The 16471-nt window shown below is 39.0% G+C and overlaps 1 protein-coding gene across 5 annotated transcripts in view; it reads right to left on the reverse strand.

Annotated features, from left to right (window-relative positions):
* The window catches only part of LOC130920076 (CREB3 regulatory factor-like), a 75857-nt gene that overhangs the window by 12162 nt on the left and 47224 nt on the right, over positions 1-16471 (reverse strand). For all 5 annotated transcript variants that reach the window (XM_057842937.1, XM_057842941.1, XM_057842940.1 and 2 more), the window contains exons 9-10: positions 7922-7995; positions 2961-3089 (exon numbers count right to left, since the gene is read on the reverse strand). In XM_057842937.1, coding sequence (XP_057698920.1) covers positions 2961-3089; positions 7922-7995 — 203 coding nt within the window. The remainder of the gene's footprint in view (positions 1-2960; positions 3090-7921; positions 7996-16471) is intronic.

Genomic DNA, 16471 nt, shown 5'->3' on the forward strand with positions numbered 1-16471 from the left:
GTTTGTCTACGTCCAGTACGCATGCGCGCATGCGGACCACTTATGTGCACTCCTGTATATATATATATATATATATATATATATATATATATATTAGGCCTGAACGATATTTCGTTTAAACATCGCCATCGCGATGTGCGCATGTGCAATAGTCCCATCGCAAGGACGTGCGATAGTTTTTTTATTTCATTTTTTTTAATCCACAAACGTTTGTTTTGAGGAAGGAGAGGGGGAAAAAAGCGCACAGCTTCTCTTTCTCTCCAGCAAGTCATCGGCTCCTCCCCCTCCCCCTGCAACAGCGGAGTGGAGGGAGGAGGGGCCGAACAGCAGAGCGGAGGGAGGAGGGCCCGTTCTCAAAGTGAAAGCAAGCAATCAACACGTTGGAGGAGCAAGGAAGACTGTATCCAAAAGGAGTTTTGGAAGTATTTTGGCAAGAACAAGACTATAAGGGACAAAAAACAGCCCTGTCGACAGTGCCTCGCCATGGTTGCCTCAACAAGAAGTAATCTGTCAAACATGTGGGACCATTTAAAACGCAGGTATCTATGCATTCCTGCTACGAGCTCCCCATCAGAGGCTTTTTAGCACAGGTGGGAACATTGTTAAGTGCCAACGTTCTTGTCTCAAGCTTGCTATAGTGGATAAACTAATAGTCTTGGCCAAAAACCTATGAGACCCAGTTGAGAATTGCTGAGCAAGGAAGGTGGACGATATGCAGACAAATACATAACACAGCTGAAGGAATGTCTTTTCTTCTTTTTATTCAGGTTCTGTTATTCATCACAGTTATTTGCAGTTATTCAGTTCAATTATTTACAAGTTCAATTGAGTTTGTTTCTTTTATATTTAAATTTATTGTAAACCGTATTTTTCAAATAACTATATATAGTACAGCTGCACATAAAGTTTTGATACTTAATATTTTTGTTGAAATATTTTTACAACTTTGTTGCCGTTTTGCAGTTTTATATTGTTATATTTTGTGTAAACAACTCAGGGGACTAATGCACTTGCACTTTTATTAGTCAGATTTAATATTTAAGTTCAAATATGTTGACAACTTTGTTGTTTAACTGAGGTTTTTATGTATTGTTATAGTTTGTGAACTCTTTTGTCATATTTAATATTTTTGTTCAAATATGTTGACAACTTTGTTGTTTTACTGAGGTTTTTATTTATTGTTATAGTTTGTGAACAACTTTTTTATTTGTCATATTTAATATTTTTGTTCAAATATGTTGACAACTTTGTTGTTATTTTACAGAAGTTTTTATTTATTGTTATATTTTGTCAAAAACTTAGGGGACTAATGCACCTGCTCTTTTATTTATCATTTAATTTATTTGCTGCTGTTGAAGTGTAAAATATTGTATTCAATAAATGATCTATTTTGTGCAGACATGACTTCCTGGATACCTTCATACAGAAATCTTCATCATTCACAAATTAAACTGTATTATATGAATACACTGTGGTCACGGTGTGTTATGTAAAGTATTTCCAAACAGCTATTCAAGTCATTTAGTGAAAATTTCTTTAAAAAAGATAGATCTTTTTTTTTTAATATCGCAATATAATATCGCAATATATTGCAAACCTAAAAAAAATCGCAACAATAGTTTTTTCCAATATCGTTCAGGCCTAATATATATATATATATATATATATATATATATATATATATATATATGTATATATGTATGTACGTATAAGGGATGCAAGTTAACATTTACACATACAGTTAAGTCACGGTTCGGTATGATTTTCAATACAATTCAATACATTTAATGCTCTGAAACAAAATACAACTGTTATTATTATTATTATTATTATTTTATTTTTTTTGCTAACAAGCAAAAATAACAGTGCCATCATATAAACAAGCATTTTAGTGCATAATATTTATGTGCTTACTTCTTACTGATCTGAAGAAATTTTGTATATAAGTGCTGAGAACAATCTTTACTGTTTGTAAAGTGGGGCACACTGTTGATTGCTGCAGCTCTCTTAGCAGCTATATTTACCATATAAGCAAAACATCCTATTTGTGGTCCGAGTCCATCTGTAACATGTGCTAAATTAACAGTATTTGCAGCATTATCTATAGTCACTGGTATGGATTGATTTGGCCTGCTTAACTTCCATTTAGTCATGGCGGTTTCTAATTCATCAATGTAGTATATGGACTAGTCGCTCTGGGCTCATGCAGCTAATGGCATAGGATCTAAAATATACATCTAGGTTGCTATTTGATGATATCTAGTGTGTGCGCGCGAGAGTTGGCATGGGATCTAACGAGGACATCTAGGTTGCTATTTGATGATATCTAGTGTGCGCGTTGCGCCGCTTGAGTGTTTTCTGTTCCACAGAAGTCACTTCTGCTCATTACTGCACAATACCAGCATATGACAATCGACTTTCATAAACAGGATGAGTTTGAAGTACGGCGCTCTTAATTTGCCACTCATTGTTCATCATGAAACCATGAGTTTGCTTAGTCTCCCACGGTCTTAACCTTTCTGATCCCATCGGCGCTACAACAGCAGACGTTAGCTTACGCATGCTAATTGTTTGTGAATGCCATGTTAGAAAAGCAGCGTAACATCGCGGAAATGCGTTGTAGCAAACATCCTTAATATTGAAGTCGAAGTTGTTAATTTCGTTTGGTAAGTTCGAGATAAAGACATGCATATGTCATGCATCGGGACTTGGGAAGTTAGCTCACGTGGGGAGGACAGTACATTTGCGTTCAAGTAATGCCAGTAGATGGTATCGGCGCCCTAAATGTTGGTACTCGTCGATACAGATACAACCAATTCGGGCCGGATCGGCGCCCCCTGCCGATACTGGTATCGGTATCGGTGCAACTTTATTAAAAACACGTAGAACTGGAATACTAGGAAATGTATGTGTATATACATATACTGTATCATGAGCATTACTGTGCATGTGTTTCTGACCGCTGGATTGAGTGAGGATGTCCTCCAGACGGCGTGTCATTCCTCGCTCGTCCATGTCTTCTTCCTCGCTTCTCTCCACCTTCTGCCGGATCAGCTCCTTTATGCGTAGCAGCGCCCCCAGCAGGTTTTCTACAGGTGCAACAAGACACAAATCATATTACAGACAGAAAACCTGGAAAGGTTAAAATGATAGCAACGTGAGACCAATGTGACTGTTCCTGTTGACTGCTAATTGGGAGCATGAATCCTTGAAAAGTAGTGAGTGTTTTTCAGTATTTCAAATGTAAAAAAATAAGAGAGTTAAGTCAATCACCGGCCGAAGTTTTAACCCGGACATGTGCAGAAAGCAAGTGCAAACGCACGCAGCAATAAATTAAAGCCGGGGAAATTATTGACCTAATTTTCATTTACCGTACAGGCTTAGCACCGATAAGTTTTCTGGCCAATCACCGATTTTTTAAACCTTGACTTGCTGATCTCGATTTTTCGCATAACACCGTATAACACATATTTTGTTCCCAAGTTGTAAGTGGGATTTCCTAGTTTGTTTTGTCGCATTGACACATAAAAACACGTTAGTTTCCCAAAAAGTATTGTGGTCATGACTTTGAAATTCTATTTTCCACTTTTATATGTATTAAGGCTGTCAAAATTATCGCGTTAACGGGCGGTAATTAATTTTTTAAATGAATCACGTTAAAATATTTGACGCAATTAACGCACATGCCCCGCTCAGACAGATTTAAATGACAGTACAGTCAAATGCCCACTTGTTAATTGTGTTTTGTGGAGTTTTGCTGCCCTCTGCTGGCGCTTGCGTGCAACTGATTTTATAGGCTTCAGCACCCATGAGCATTGTGTAAGTAATTATTGACATCAACAATGGAGGGCTACTAGTTTATTTTTTGATTGAAAATTTTACTAATTTTATTAAAACGAAAACATTAAGAGGCGTTTTAATATAAAATTTCTATAACTTGTACTAACATTTATCTTTTAAGAACTACAAGTCTTTCTATCAATGGATCGCTTTAACAGAATGTTAACAATGTAAATGCCGTCTTGTTGATTTATTGTTATAATAAACAAATACAGTCCTTATATACCACATGTTGAATATATATATCCATCTTGTCTTATCTTTCCATTCCAACAATAATTTACAGAAAAATATGGCATACTTTATAGATGGTTTGAATTGCGATTAATTGCGATTAATTACGATTAATTAATTTTTAAGCTGTAATTAACTCGATTAAAAAATTTAATCGTTTGACAGCCCTAATATGTATGTATTTTATAGACTTAGTTTGACCTGAAACACAAAGAAACGACATTTAATCTGATAATTTTCTGCTAGGTCGCAAAACTGTGAAATTGTGTTTTGAATATAGCCTCTAAATTTAGCAAAACCAAACTTTTACCTTTTTAGTGGCACTTTTCCCATTTAGTTTGGACCCAAGCAACACAAATAGAAGTATTACAAGCCAGGAACAACATTTCATTTTTTTCTGTAACATCGTGGAAAATTTTTATTTTTATTTCAATCTCGTTTTGTCATAAAACATTGAACCAGGGCTGTTTTTGTAACTGCACAAGCACTAGATCTCTAAGTAACTAACTAAGAAAAGAAAAAAAAATCTTTCCAAACAGAAAAAAATATAACTTAATTTACAAAAAAATTGAAATGTTTGAGGAAATCGATAAATTAATTTTCTAAAGAAGAGAACTACTCATTAAAATCAGGTCTCTATTTCTTGTTGCACAGTTTTATGCCTTTTAAATCTGGAATATTTTGAATGTGGGCCAAATGTGTGAATTTACTAAACAGGTATTATCTGAATGTGAGGTAAGAAATAGTAACGAAGCCATTGAGCAGCTGCAAAACACACCACACCACACTCAGTGACTATATGGAATGTCAACTCAAATTTCATTCTTTCACACGTACATTAACATAGTGCAGAGCAGCAGATGTTACAATTGTAATTGTTATGTTGGAGTCAGAAAGTATAAAAATTATAAAAATATCCAGCAATTGCATTTAAAACAACACTTGGTAAAATTTCAATTTTACTCGATTTTAGCCACGCCGGTGGGCAAAAACGGTAGTGTTTTGCCTTAACTCATTCATTCCCAGCCATTTTCACCGGAGCAAAGCCCTTTGCTCCCAGCCGTTTTACTGGATTTTGACTGATTTTGCAAGGTCCACAGAAAATTCTGTTCTATTGCTATATAAACATGGAACCCGCCAAAAGAAAGATTAGACTCTCTTCTTTCAGCACAAAAAAAGTTAGTTCATATCATTTTCCATTCTTTAGACATCAGCATTAGAAAATAGCTTAGTTTGAGCAATTTTCCAATGTCAGATAAAAACAGAGAAATTGAGCTTTTTGTAAAAGCATACATTTCAAACATAACTTTGACTTATACCCAGCTATTTTTTGCTTTAGTTACATCCCAGACATCTGAATAATGTTTTCCTTTTACAAAATAAGACAAACAACAAGACAAATACAGCTTTTGATAGCAAAGTAACAATTTATTTACACATAACTAACTGAAAGATGACGCTGTTCTGGCCGCGACAGCCGGTTAAACTTTTCCCTAATCGCCGCCTGTCACATAAAGATGAATTTTTTTGAGTCTCTGCGGGCTCTGCTCACGAGCAGCACGGACTCAAAGGCAACGTCCGCTGCACTAGTGGTCCCGGTCGTTCTGCTCAGTCGTCCAGCGCCTGGCATCCCGGGCATCCTACCGGTTGTTCTGCTCAGTTGTCCGCCGCCTGGCATCCATTCGGTTGTCTTCCGCCGGCGCTCAGCCGTGCGGCTTGGCCGTTTGTTGCCGTTGAATCGGATTGCGGGTCTTACTAAATGTGCTACTGCCCTCCAGTGGCCAGTTTTTTTGCTTTAAAATGGATTTTCAGCTTTGTGCTTTGGAGCTAAATTGAATCACTACCCAGAGATGTTTTTTTGTTTTTTTTAAACTTAAACTTAAGAACGTCCCAAAGACGTATTTATAACACTGAAACAATTAAAAATGGAACGTAATTATACGTTTTTGGGAGCAAATCAGGAAGACTGCGTTTCCCATGAGGACAAGCGCACACCTACATAGTGTCGTAAAATCATGATGGTCGCCTACAGATGAATTAAATAGATGGATGGATGGATTGATGTCTGTTTCCAGTGGTTTTTTGAAAGATGAAAAGTAATAAGGTAATGAATCCAGTTGTGGCTAACCAATAACATATGACTAGAGATGTTCCGATCGATCGGGTCCTATCACGTCATTTTCAAAGTATCGGAATCGGCATAAAAATATCGGACATACCTTTTTTTAATATATATATATTTTTTAATTAAATCATTTTCTAATTGTATTTAACGTTACAGACAAAATGTCTTACACTCATCTAGAGTCTTTAGTTTTGGCTTAAACTAGGGCTATCAAATTTACCGTGTTAACGGCGGTGTTAACTTTTAAATATTTAACGCAATTATTGCAAGCGCTGCACTACCCACTCACGCATTGTCGCGTTCAATCTATAATGACACCGTTTTACGTATACAGAGTTAAAAGGCAACGATAAATGAGTAGAGAGAATTTTGGCAGCCTTTGAAGCTCATTTTTAATTGGCTAAAGCCTTACAATCCCTCTCTCAACAATTAGAAATATCGTGGGAGGCAATGTGGGGAAGAAAGGTAGTGGTTGATCTTTTTCTTAACACCCTATTTTATTTCCCAACGCAGAGACGATATATCAATCGGTACCACGACGCACAGTCATGGTTTCACTTCCCATCATGCATTTGGGCAGAAGTTAAATGGCTACAGTATCATTTACTGAAAGCTCAACAAATACACTAGATGGCAATATTTAGTCACAATATACAAGGTCACATTTATCCTTTAAGAATTACAAGTCTTTCTATCCGTGGATCCCTCTCACAGAAAGAATGTTAATAATGTAAATGCCATCTTGAGGATTTATTGTCATAATAAACAAATACAGTACTTATGTACTGTATGTTGAATGTATATACTGTATATTCGTCCGAGTTTTATTCATTTTTTTCTTAATGCATTGCCAAAATGTATAAGATCGGGAAAAATTATCAGGAATGATTGGAATTGAATCGGGAGCAACAAAAAAAAGCAATCGGATCGGGAAATATCGGGATCGGCAGATACTCAAGCTAAATGGTAAATGGTGTTATACTTGTATAGCGCTTTTCCACCACGACCGGGATCGGATCGGGAGCAAAAAAACATGATCGGAACAACCCTATCTTTGACGGTTAGCAACCGTGTGGCTGAAAAGTTACCTAGTGTTGCTTCAAATGGTCATATTAATGAGCACAAACATCTGCGACCAAATGCTAGCAAGCTAATGCAGCTAACTAACCCGAGACACGATCGGCAGACAAGATCGGTTGAATCTTTTGTGATCGACCGATCGCCGATCCCTCAAATTGATTGAATGGTGCCCCTTCAATGAAAGCCAGATAAAATATAAAAAGGCAAACAACATAACTTTTTATTTTGACTCAGCAGCTGTTAATTAAAGAGAAAAGAGACCTTGAAAGTGTCTCTGTGCGTGTACACTTTTGTGCATGTGGATGCATTTCCTGTCAAGTCAAGTATACAGGGCCACTAAATCCTTGGCAAAGCAAACCGGAATGAGTGGAATGTTGGCGGGGCGGGTTGGAGAGTAAAAAACAAAAGAGAAAGAAGTGGAAGGCTTGTAAAAATGTTACAAGGACGAGAGGCAGCTGTCAAATTTTTAGGATGTGTGGAGGCGTTCATGATGTCACACTGTATCAACAAGCTGCTTGGACGCTAGTATGAGGATACCCACACACAGGAAGGAAACGTGAACAAAATGCAAACTCATTTGCACCTGTCAGCACTCGAATGAAAAGACTCTTGGGTTAAAGAGTGAGGTTTTTTTTTACTGACCATACTCCTGGTTGAGCCCCCACAGTTTAATCTTATTGGCCTCATGCTGCGCTTTCTTCTTCAGACGGCATGCCCTGCAGCACACAAAAGAAGTGATAAAGGGCAAGTTCTGCTAACAAAACACAATTAGCAAAAAGTCATTGCTACAAAATAACCAAATGTATACTGTATTATGAACAGTTCTTTGGTTAAGACAGATACACCCTTACAAGGCCACAGTGTTCAAGGTTGGACCAGAGAGTATTTATTTTCTATTCAAATGATAGAAATAGCAAACTTGGGTTTCTCTGAATCAAAAACGTTTAAAGCAGTAATGTGAAGTAATTTAATAACATGCCAAATAGGGTCACAATTAAAGTAATTAAACATTGTCCAACAAATAAAGCATGAAAAAATAATTTATATGTTGTATATTTGACAAAATAATCGCGTTTCCGAAGTTCGAGCCTGAAAGGGGACGAACCCGGAAGTGATACGTCACATAGGGAATAGCGATGGCAGCTCCATACATACGGCCGTGATACAAAGCCCTTCAAACAATGATTCAAACAGCGATATAAGCGATAGATCGAGCGCAAGGGAGGAGATCCAAGTTTTTGAAGAGTTGGAGGAAGAAGAGGAGGTTGGAATTTTATGTTGGACCTAACATGTATTAGCCAGACGCTAATCAGGATGCAAACAATGTGCCTAGACTACCTGACATGGAATGGATACAAGACCCATCGAGATTACAAGATTGGTAAAATATAGGCTGTTATTATTTTCATGATTTGAAGATGCAGGCATTTGCACATAATTTTATGTTTTTGTCTATCTGATGACATTGTTAAAAAAATAATAATCAGACTTCATGTTCATTTTGGCAGATCCGGCACCTCTCGTGCAAATAAAATAATAATATAAAAACATTGGGGGGAAAGAAGGAGATGAGTCGTTGATGGCTTTCTCCAATTTATTGTGGCAACAATAAGAAAACAAAATAATAGTGGACTGCCGCCACATTCGACCGCGAAGTTTTGCTTCTCGCTGATCTCCTCCTCGCCTCCTACTACTCCAGTGTCTCTTAAACGGATTGTGCATAGTGTCTTGTTATGAGCTTTTTGTTTACAAATGTATCGAACACACGACGTGCTGACAACTTTGTTTCTTTATTAACACATGGAGCTAACAGTACAACACGGCTCGAGGCTCTCGGGAGGAAGTGGCGTCTAATGGCGTGAGGAAATGTAGTTTTTTCACACAAACGAACAGATTACAAAGCACCACTTCAGTGTTGTCCCGAGACTACATTTCCCATGATTCACTGCGTGACCTGCGCGCTTGCTGATTCGCTGCCAGACATTAAAAGCAACACGCATGTTTTTGCCACCTGTCAGCGGCTCTCGTACGTAAAACACAAACTAGAAAGCTATCAAGCGATCACCGTGAAAGAAACGCCGAACCGTACAAATGCAATGCAATTCTTGAAGCATGAAGGTGGAAATACATAATACAAATACAAAAAAATGTGCACAAACTCACCGGCGGTGTGTGTCTCTTACTGCAACGTGACCGTGAATTACCGCAACGCCGATCCGCTTATTTGCACATCAACACCCCTTTCCCGATTGACAGTGGATTAAGCCTTTCGGACAAGATCGTAGATGACGCACAATTTAAACACGCTTAACCTAGCGAACGCAACAACAACTATGATCGGGGATTGCCACGAGTTAACTTTCGGCTAACGTCGCTAGCTTATGCTGTTCATTCCACAACTGTTGGCAGCTCTGCTATGACAAAGTCATCAGTCATCTATCCAAAAATCACGCTTACTCTTTGGCAAATCCTTGATCATAAGCAGACTGGTTAAGGAAGCAGGCATCTTCGAAGTGTTTGCAGAAGAGAACACTACTCGATGATGGCGTGAAATTCATTCACTTCGTGCGAACGAAAGATGTCCATTTACGTGCCCTACTATCCTTTGGCCACTCATACAACTTTTCGTTTGAGTGAGAACATAACATCGCCACACATCGCCGTGGCATCTTACCGAGAAGCAATGCAACAAACAATACTGTTCTATGGCAGACTTCCCTCGCACTTCCCGGTGTGACGTAATTTCCGAAGATTGCCAAAGAAAAGCATTTTCGTTGTCAAGCGCGTTGCTATGGGTTAAACAAAGAATCTGGAAGGGTTGCGTTAAAAAAAAATAACGAAAATATGCTTATAACTGTTTAGCCATTGATATTATTCAAAAACATGGTTGGCCAACCTTACTTCACATTACTGCTTTAAGGATTGGCACTGAAATTTGGCTTTTATCTCGTATTTGGCACCACAAGTGACACCGAAGAAATAATTTAGTCTTAGAAAAAGGATGAACAACAGTTGATGTCAAGACAAGAGAGAAACTTGTGAGAAGAATGAAACAAGACAGAAGAAAGCAAAAGTGTGATTCCTGGAACAAAGAAAGCGCTCCTGAGGGGATCATCATCCTCATCTTCATTTCCACGATGGCGTCAGTGAGCAAAAAGCCACATTGGGTGGTCACTGTTTCTTAAACGAGAAGCTGCACTTTTGCACACGCTTTGGAAAAAGGTTTTATGACAACATTTCTGTTATTGTCATTATTAAATAAAATTCTATTAAAGCAATGTCAATGGACATTTACTCCAACTCTCTTCCTGATTCCCTCCCCCGAGTATGAACTCTTTATGACCTTCCCGCAACCCGTCTGCTTTCCTGCTTTCCTTCCATTCAATCCATGCGTCTGAGTCACCGTGATGTTGTTTAAAAAAAAAAAAAAAAAAAGTCCATCGGGAGAGAGCACACTGCTTACTTGTGTGGAGGTGGAAGAGTCAAACTACAGTTTGGATTTAAAACTAGCCAAGATTAGGCTTGAAAATCATTGTGTCAAGACACTGAAGCCTCCAGTTTAGGATTTTGGGTTAAGGTTTCGAATGTCATATTAAGTCCTGGGTAGGGGTGTAACAAAATATCGAAATGGTGATATTTCATGATACTTTGTATCCCAAAAGGTTATCGATACAGTGGGGCAAATAAGTATTTCGTCAACCACTAATTGTGCAAGTTCTCCCACTTGAAAATATTAGAGAGGTCTGTAATTGTCAACATGGGTAAACCTCAAACATGAGAGACAAATTGTGGAAAAAAAACCCCAGAAAATCACATTGTTTGAGTTTTAAAGACTTTATAAGCAAGTCATGGTGAAAAATAAGTATTTGGTCAATACTAAAATTTCATCTCAATACTTTGTTATTAGGGGTATAACGGTACACAAAAATCTTGGTTCGATACGTACCTCGGTTTTGAGGTCACGGTTCGGTTCATTTTCGGTACAGTAAGAAAACAAAATGCAAAATATAAATGTGCTAGTTGTTTATTACACAATTTTGTGCTTACAACTAGAGATGACCCGATCGATCGGAACATCTCTAGTTGTAAGCACGACATCTCTAGTTGTAAGCACCAATCGGGTCCGTTCACGTCATTTTCAAAGTATCGGAATCGGCAAAAAAATATCGGCCATTCCTTTTTTTTAATTTATCTATATTTTTAAAATCGTTTTCTAATTGTATTTAACGTTACAGACATAATATGTTACACTCATCCAGAGTCTTTAGTTTAGGCTTAAGGTAGGGTTATCAAATTTATCCCGATAACGGCAGTAATTAATTTTTTAAAAAAATGTATCACGTTAAAATATTTTACGCAATTAATGCATGCACTGCACGACCCACTCACTCATTGTCGCGCTCAATCTGTAATGGCGCCATTTTACCTATATAGAGAGATAAAAGGCAGCATAAAATGAGTAGAGTGAATTTTGACAGCCTTTGGAGCCTTTTTTTAATTGGCGAAAGCCTTACAATCCCTCTCCCTATGATTAGAAATATCATGGGAAGCAATGTGGGGAAGCAAGGTAGCAATTGATCTTTTTCTTAACACCTTATGTTATTTCCCAACGCAGAGAAGATATATCAATTGGTAGCACTACGCACAGTCATGGTTCCACTTCCCATCATGCATTTGGGCATGGCTACAGTATCATTTACTGAAAGCTCAACAAATACACTAGATGGCAATATTTAGTTACAATATACAAAGTCACAAGTCTTTCTATCCGTGGATCCCTCTCACAGAAAGAATGTTAATAATGTAAATGCCATCTTGAGGATTTATTGTCATAATAAACAAATACAGTACTTATGTACTGTATGTTGAATGTATATATTCGTCCGAGTTTTATTCATTTTTTTCTTAATGCATTTCCAAAATGTATATGATCGGGAAAAACTATCGGGAATGATTGGAATTGAATCGGGAGCAAAAAAAAAGCAGTCGGCTCGGGAAATATTGGGATCGGCAGATACTCAAACTAAAACGATCGGGATCGGATCGTATCGGGAGCAAAAAAACATGATCTGAACAACCCTACTTACAACAATAGGAACATTAGCCTATACAAAGCTAGAATTCTGCTCAAAAAGTAGCGGGTATTTAAAGATAATAATCAAACAGCAATTTGCCTTTCAGACCCCGCATATTGGTCAGCTTTGTTTCTGAAAGTAAGAAGAAAAAATAGTCCTGTGCTAAAGAGAAAAGCAATCCCAATGACAAAGATTTTAACATGTATTTTACAAATGAAATGCCTCAATGAATCATTTTTTTTTCTTATGAACGGTTTTCAAAAGCTTTATTGGTGGATTTTCTCAAAGCGCCGCACGGAAATGAATAAATTTAGTTGTGTAAGCAGGATCTGTGTATTATTCTTATTATTTAATTACAGGTGTTTTAGCTCATTTCAATTTATTTGATTTAAATGGGCTATTATTTATTTTATTATGTGTTTATATTTTACAAATGTGATGTGTATTCATTTATATTGTATATTTTATGTTGTATAACATTAGTTCCTATGTGAATATTTAGGCCCTACTTGTTTTGTTGTGGTCGGAGGGTTTTGTATTGAACACGCGCCCGTGTTGGTTATGATTATCGCAGAGAAGACAGCAGTAAATCAACAAAGACAAGTCAACTGTGCCCCGATCTACCACTCAAGAGATCTGATGGACTCAAAAAGTGAGTTACAATTGCATATTAGTTTGAAAATCGACCGGATTCACCGTGTTTTTACACGAGTGACTTACGGTCTGCCCGATGCTAGCTAGTAGTATGTATTGACGCAGGAAGGCCACGTCTCGCGTCAAATAATAAACTCTGTCGTTATTTTCTTGTCAATCGCGTTGAGCCGCTTCTGACACGCGGCCGCACTGCGAGTGGTGTACATTGGCTGATTGACTTTAATGCCCGCGTTTCACTGCGTTCTCGCGGTGGCAACGTTGTCGCGCCGTTGACGTTTCTTATACTGCCCTACCGTGTTGGTCCTCATTATAATAGAGAAGACGGAGTAAATATAATCTACGCAAAGAAACTAACCCGATCGACTCACAGCCTCGAAAAGGGTTACATTACGTTAGAAACTCGTTTGGTTCGCCTCCGTTCCGAACAGAGGTCCCCGAACCGAAACGGTTCAATACAAATACATGTACCGTTACACCCTTATTTGTTATGTACCCTTTGTTGGCAATAACGGAGGCCAAACGTTTTCTGTAACTCTTCACAAGCTTTTCACACACTGTTGCTGGTATTTTGGCCCATTCCTCCATGCAGATCTCCTCTAGAGCAGTGATGTTTTGGGGCTGTCGTTGGGCAACACGGACTTTCAACTCCCTCCACAGATTTTCTATGGAGTTGAGATCTGGAGACTGGCTAGGCCACTCCAGGACCTTCAAATGCTTCTTACAAAGCCACTCCTTTGTTGCCCTGGTTGTGTGTTTGGGATCATTGTCATGCTGAAAGACCCAGCCATGTCTCATCTTCAATGCCCTTGCTGATGGAAGGAGATTCTCACTCAAAATCTCTCGATACATGGCTCCATTCATTCTTTCCTTTACATTGATCAGTCGGCCTGGTCCCTTTGCAGAAAAACAGCCCCAAAGCATGTTTCCCCCCAATTCTGATTTATTTCTTTTGTCGCTTCCAGAAAGACAACTTCTCTTCATTTTGAATAAACGCCAATTAAAAAAAAGCCAAATCGCCGCTCACTCTCACTCACGTGTGTGTCTGTGTGTATGTGTGTGTGTGTGTGTGTGTGTGTGTGGGGGGGGGGGGGGGGTAGTGAGGGGGCCCCTTCAGGGAACTCATACACAAGGCTTTCACTGGCACCGCGCGCTTGTCGCTGCGACAGTGCAGTAAAGCTGCGTGTGCTAAATCTGTTGGCCCTCTGGAGGCCCCTGCTGGCTGGGGGCCCTAGGCAATTGCCTGGTTTGCCTAACAGGATGCAACGCCTCTGACCGGAAGTCAATGCACAATTCGGACTCTTTTTCTCATCTGTTTTTTTTTTTTTTTTTTTTTTTTGGTGTGCCCGTTCAGACTGCCTTTGTCCATTGAGCCCGTTCAAGTATCACGCATGCGTACTAAATCACAGTCTAAGGCACACTGAGCAACTGACCCGCATGTGCAGGAGCATCAAAACAAATGACTACACATGACGCACCCCCCCCCCCCCCACACACACACACATGGACAGTTTGCCCCGACTCCCGTCGGTGTAAGAAATCTTGAAATATTGCTCATTTGGAGCAGAGAGAAAACCGAGCATTCTCAACCTTATCCTCAACCCATTTTATTTTTTTATGACTGTTGTCAAACCAGCTCCATCCCCAAAAGCCGCGTTCAAACTAAGAGCTAACGCTAATGCACAGCTGCACCGCTAACGCACGCCCTGTCTCTCTCGCTCTTTTCTGACGTAATTGCTGAATGAATTCCAATTTTAGAGACTTGACATTTCAGACCGCCGCCACATTCTGAAAAAATGTGACCCAGATCGTTTTTAAACCACATACGAAAGTGGCCCAGATCGGATTTGAAATAGTCCACTTCTATGCGACTTGTCACGTTTAGACTGTCAAGTTAATGCCTCACTCGATTCGGAAAAACGCGAAAAAATCAGATTCGGACCTGCCGTATGAACATCGCCTAAATTAAAGCATTGGCTGCAATTGACAACACAAATTCGGTCAATAAATTGAAAATAAAAGAAATTTGAATTAGACGCCTAGCGCCGTCAATGGCACTGTGAGAAGAGCATTCATAGCCAGTCACTCCAATTTAAGTGAATTGGACATCTATCACTGTCAATGGCAGCCAAAGAGTTAATTTTGGGTCACCTCTTGTAATTTTATGGTCCTTATGGGTTATTTCATGTAATTTTTGGAGCATTCCGGGGTCACTTCTTTTACATTTTGGATAATTTCCTGCTGACTTTAAAGTGCATCTGACACGAAAAAGCATGTTTATTTCATAATACACGCGGTATTTTATGCTCCTGAATGATATGAACCGCTTGGATGTGTGTGAAAGCGATCGCTATATTTATTTAGTTTTTTGAATCACGCACCATGAAAATAAGTGACTTCCGGCTTCGGTCGTGCATTGAGGAGGAGGGCGCTGTGACGTGTACGGGAGAAGGAGTCCTTTTCACTAAACAGCCGTACTGTTGTGTATGAGGACTAAGGATTCAGCTGATTTTGCGGATTAATACGTTTATTTTTTGCATCACACCAGCCAAACGGCTGCAGAAAAATCTTGCTTTATGAGGGAGAGGCGTGTGCGCCTTTTTGGAGTTTCAAAAGGTTCCCATTCACCGTGGATATTGGCCAAAACAAGCCCTACTACCGTGGGACCATTGGACTTACGAGGGAGTGAGTAAACATCTTGTTTTGTATTATGTCAAATACGAATACAACGATTACAAAGTAAACACTACAAACTTTCTTTAAATAAAGGACTACTTACGTTTGATCATTGATAGGCATGTAAAAAGCTCTCCTCATGCACATTAGCTGCACGTTAGCTGCACAACAACTGCAGCCGCCCTCCTCCGGGGAACGAGCTGTAAATTTCGCTCCGCCGGGCGGTTTGCCGAGCCACAAAAACAATCGACAACCCAGTTGTCATGTCAAATAATCCGGGCTAGTTATGTGTGATTTTCCTCTTCCAAGACTTTGAAACATCACTCGGTTCGGGTTAGCATGTCGGCTAGTTGTCACGCCCCTTGGTTTGTTTACATTCTCCGAAGCCAGGGAAGGGAAATGACATATGTCCGATTTAGGTGTCATAAAATATCGTTCAGGAGGTGCAACAGTAAAGGTGAAGTCGACAGTTTTGACGATTATGGAGTAATTTCCCCATGTCGTCCTGAATAAGTGCATTTGTATTATTTCATAATCCATTTAGCACAAGACTGTTATTTGTCATGACCATGCCATTTATTTAGCAATTGAGGAAAAATACTTGGATAAAAAGAATATCCTGTAAAAATATTGAAGTAAAGAGACAGAAACAATGACATTTTGCAGGTCTCTTCGTCGCGTTTTCCTCGTTCTAAATAATTCCCCCTCAATGGGCTGAATAGTAAAACCGATGAGCCCAGTCTCCCGCTGACGTCATCCACCTGTTGAGGACGCTTGAGCCCTATAATGG

This window comes from Corythoichthys intestinalis, chromosome 8, assembly GCF_030265065.1.
Source record: "Corythoichthys intestinalis isolate RoL2023-P3 chromosome 8, ASM3026506v1, whole genome shotgun sequence".
Classification (NCBI taxonomy): Eukaryota; Metazoa; Chordata; class Actinopteri; order Syngnathiformes; family Syngnathidae; genus Corythoichthys; species Corythoichthys intestinalis.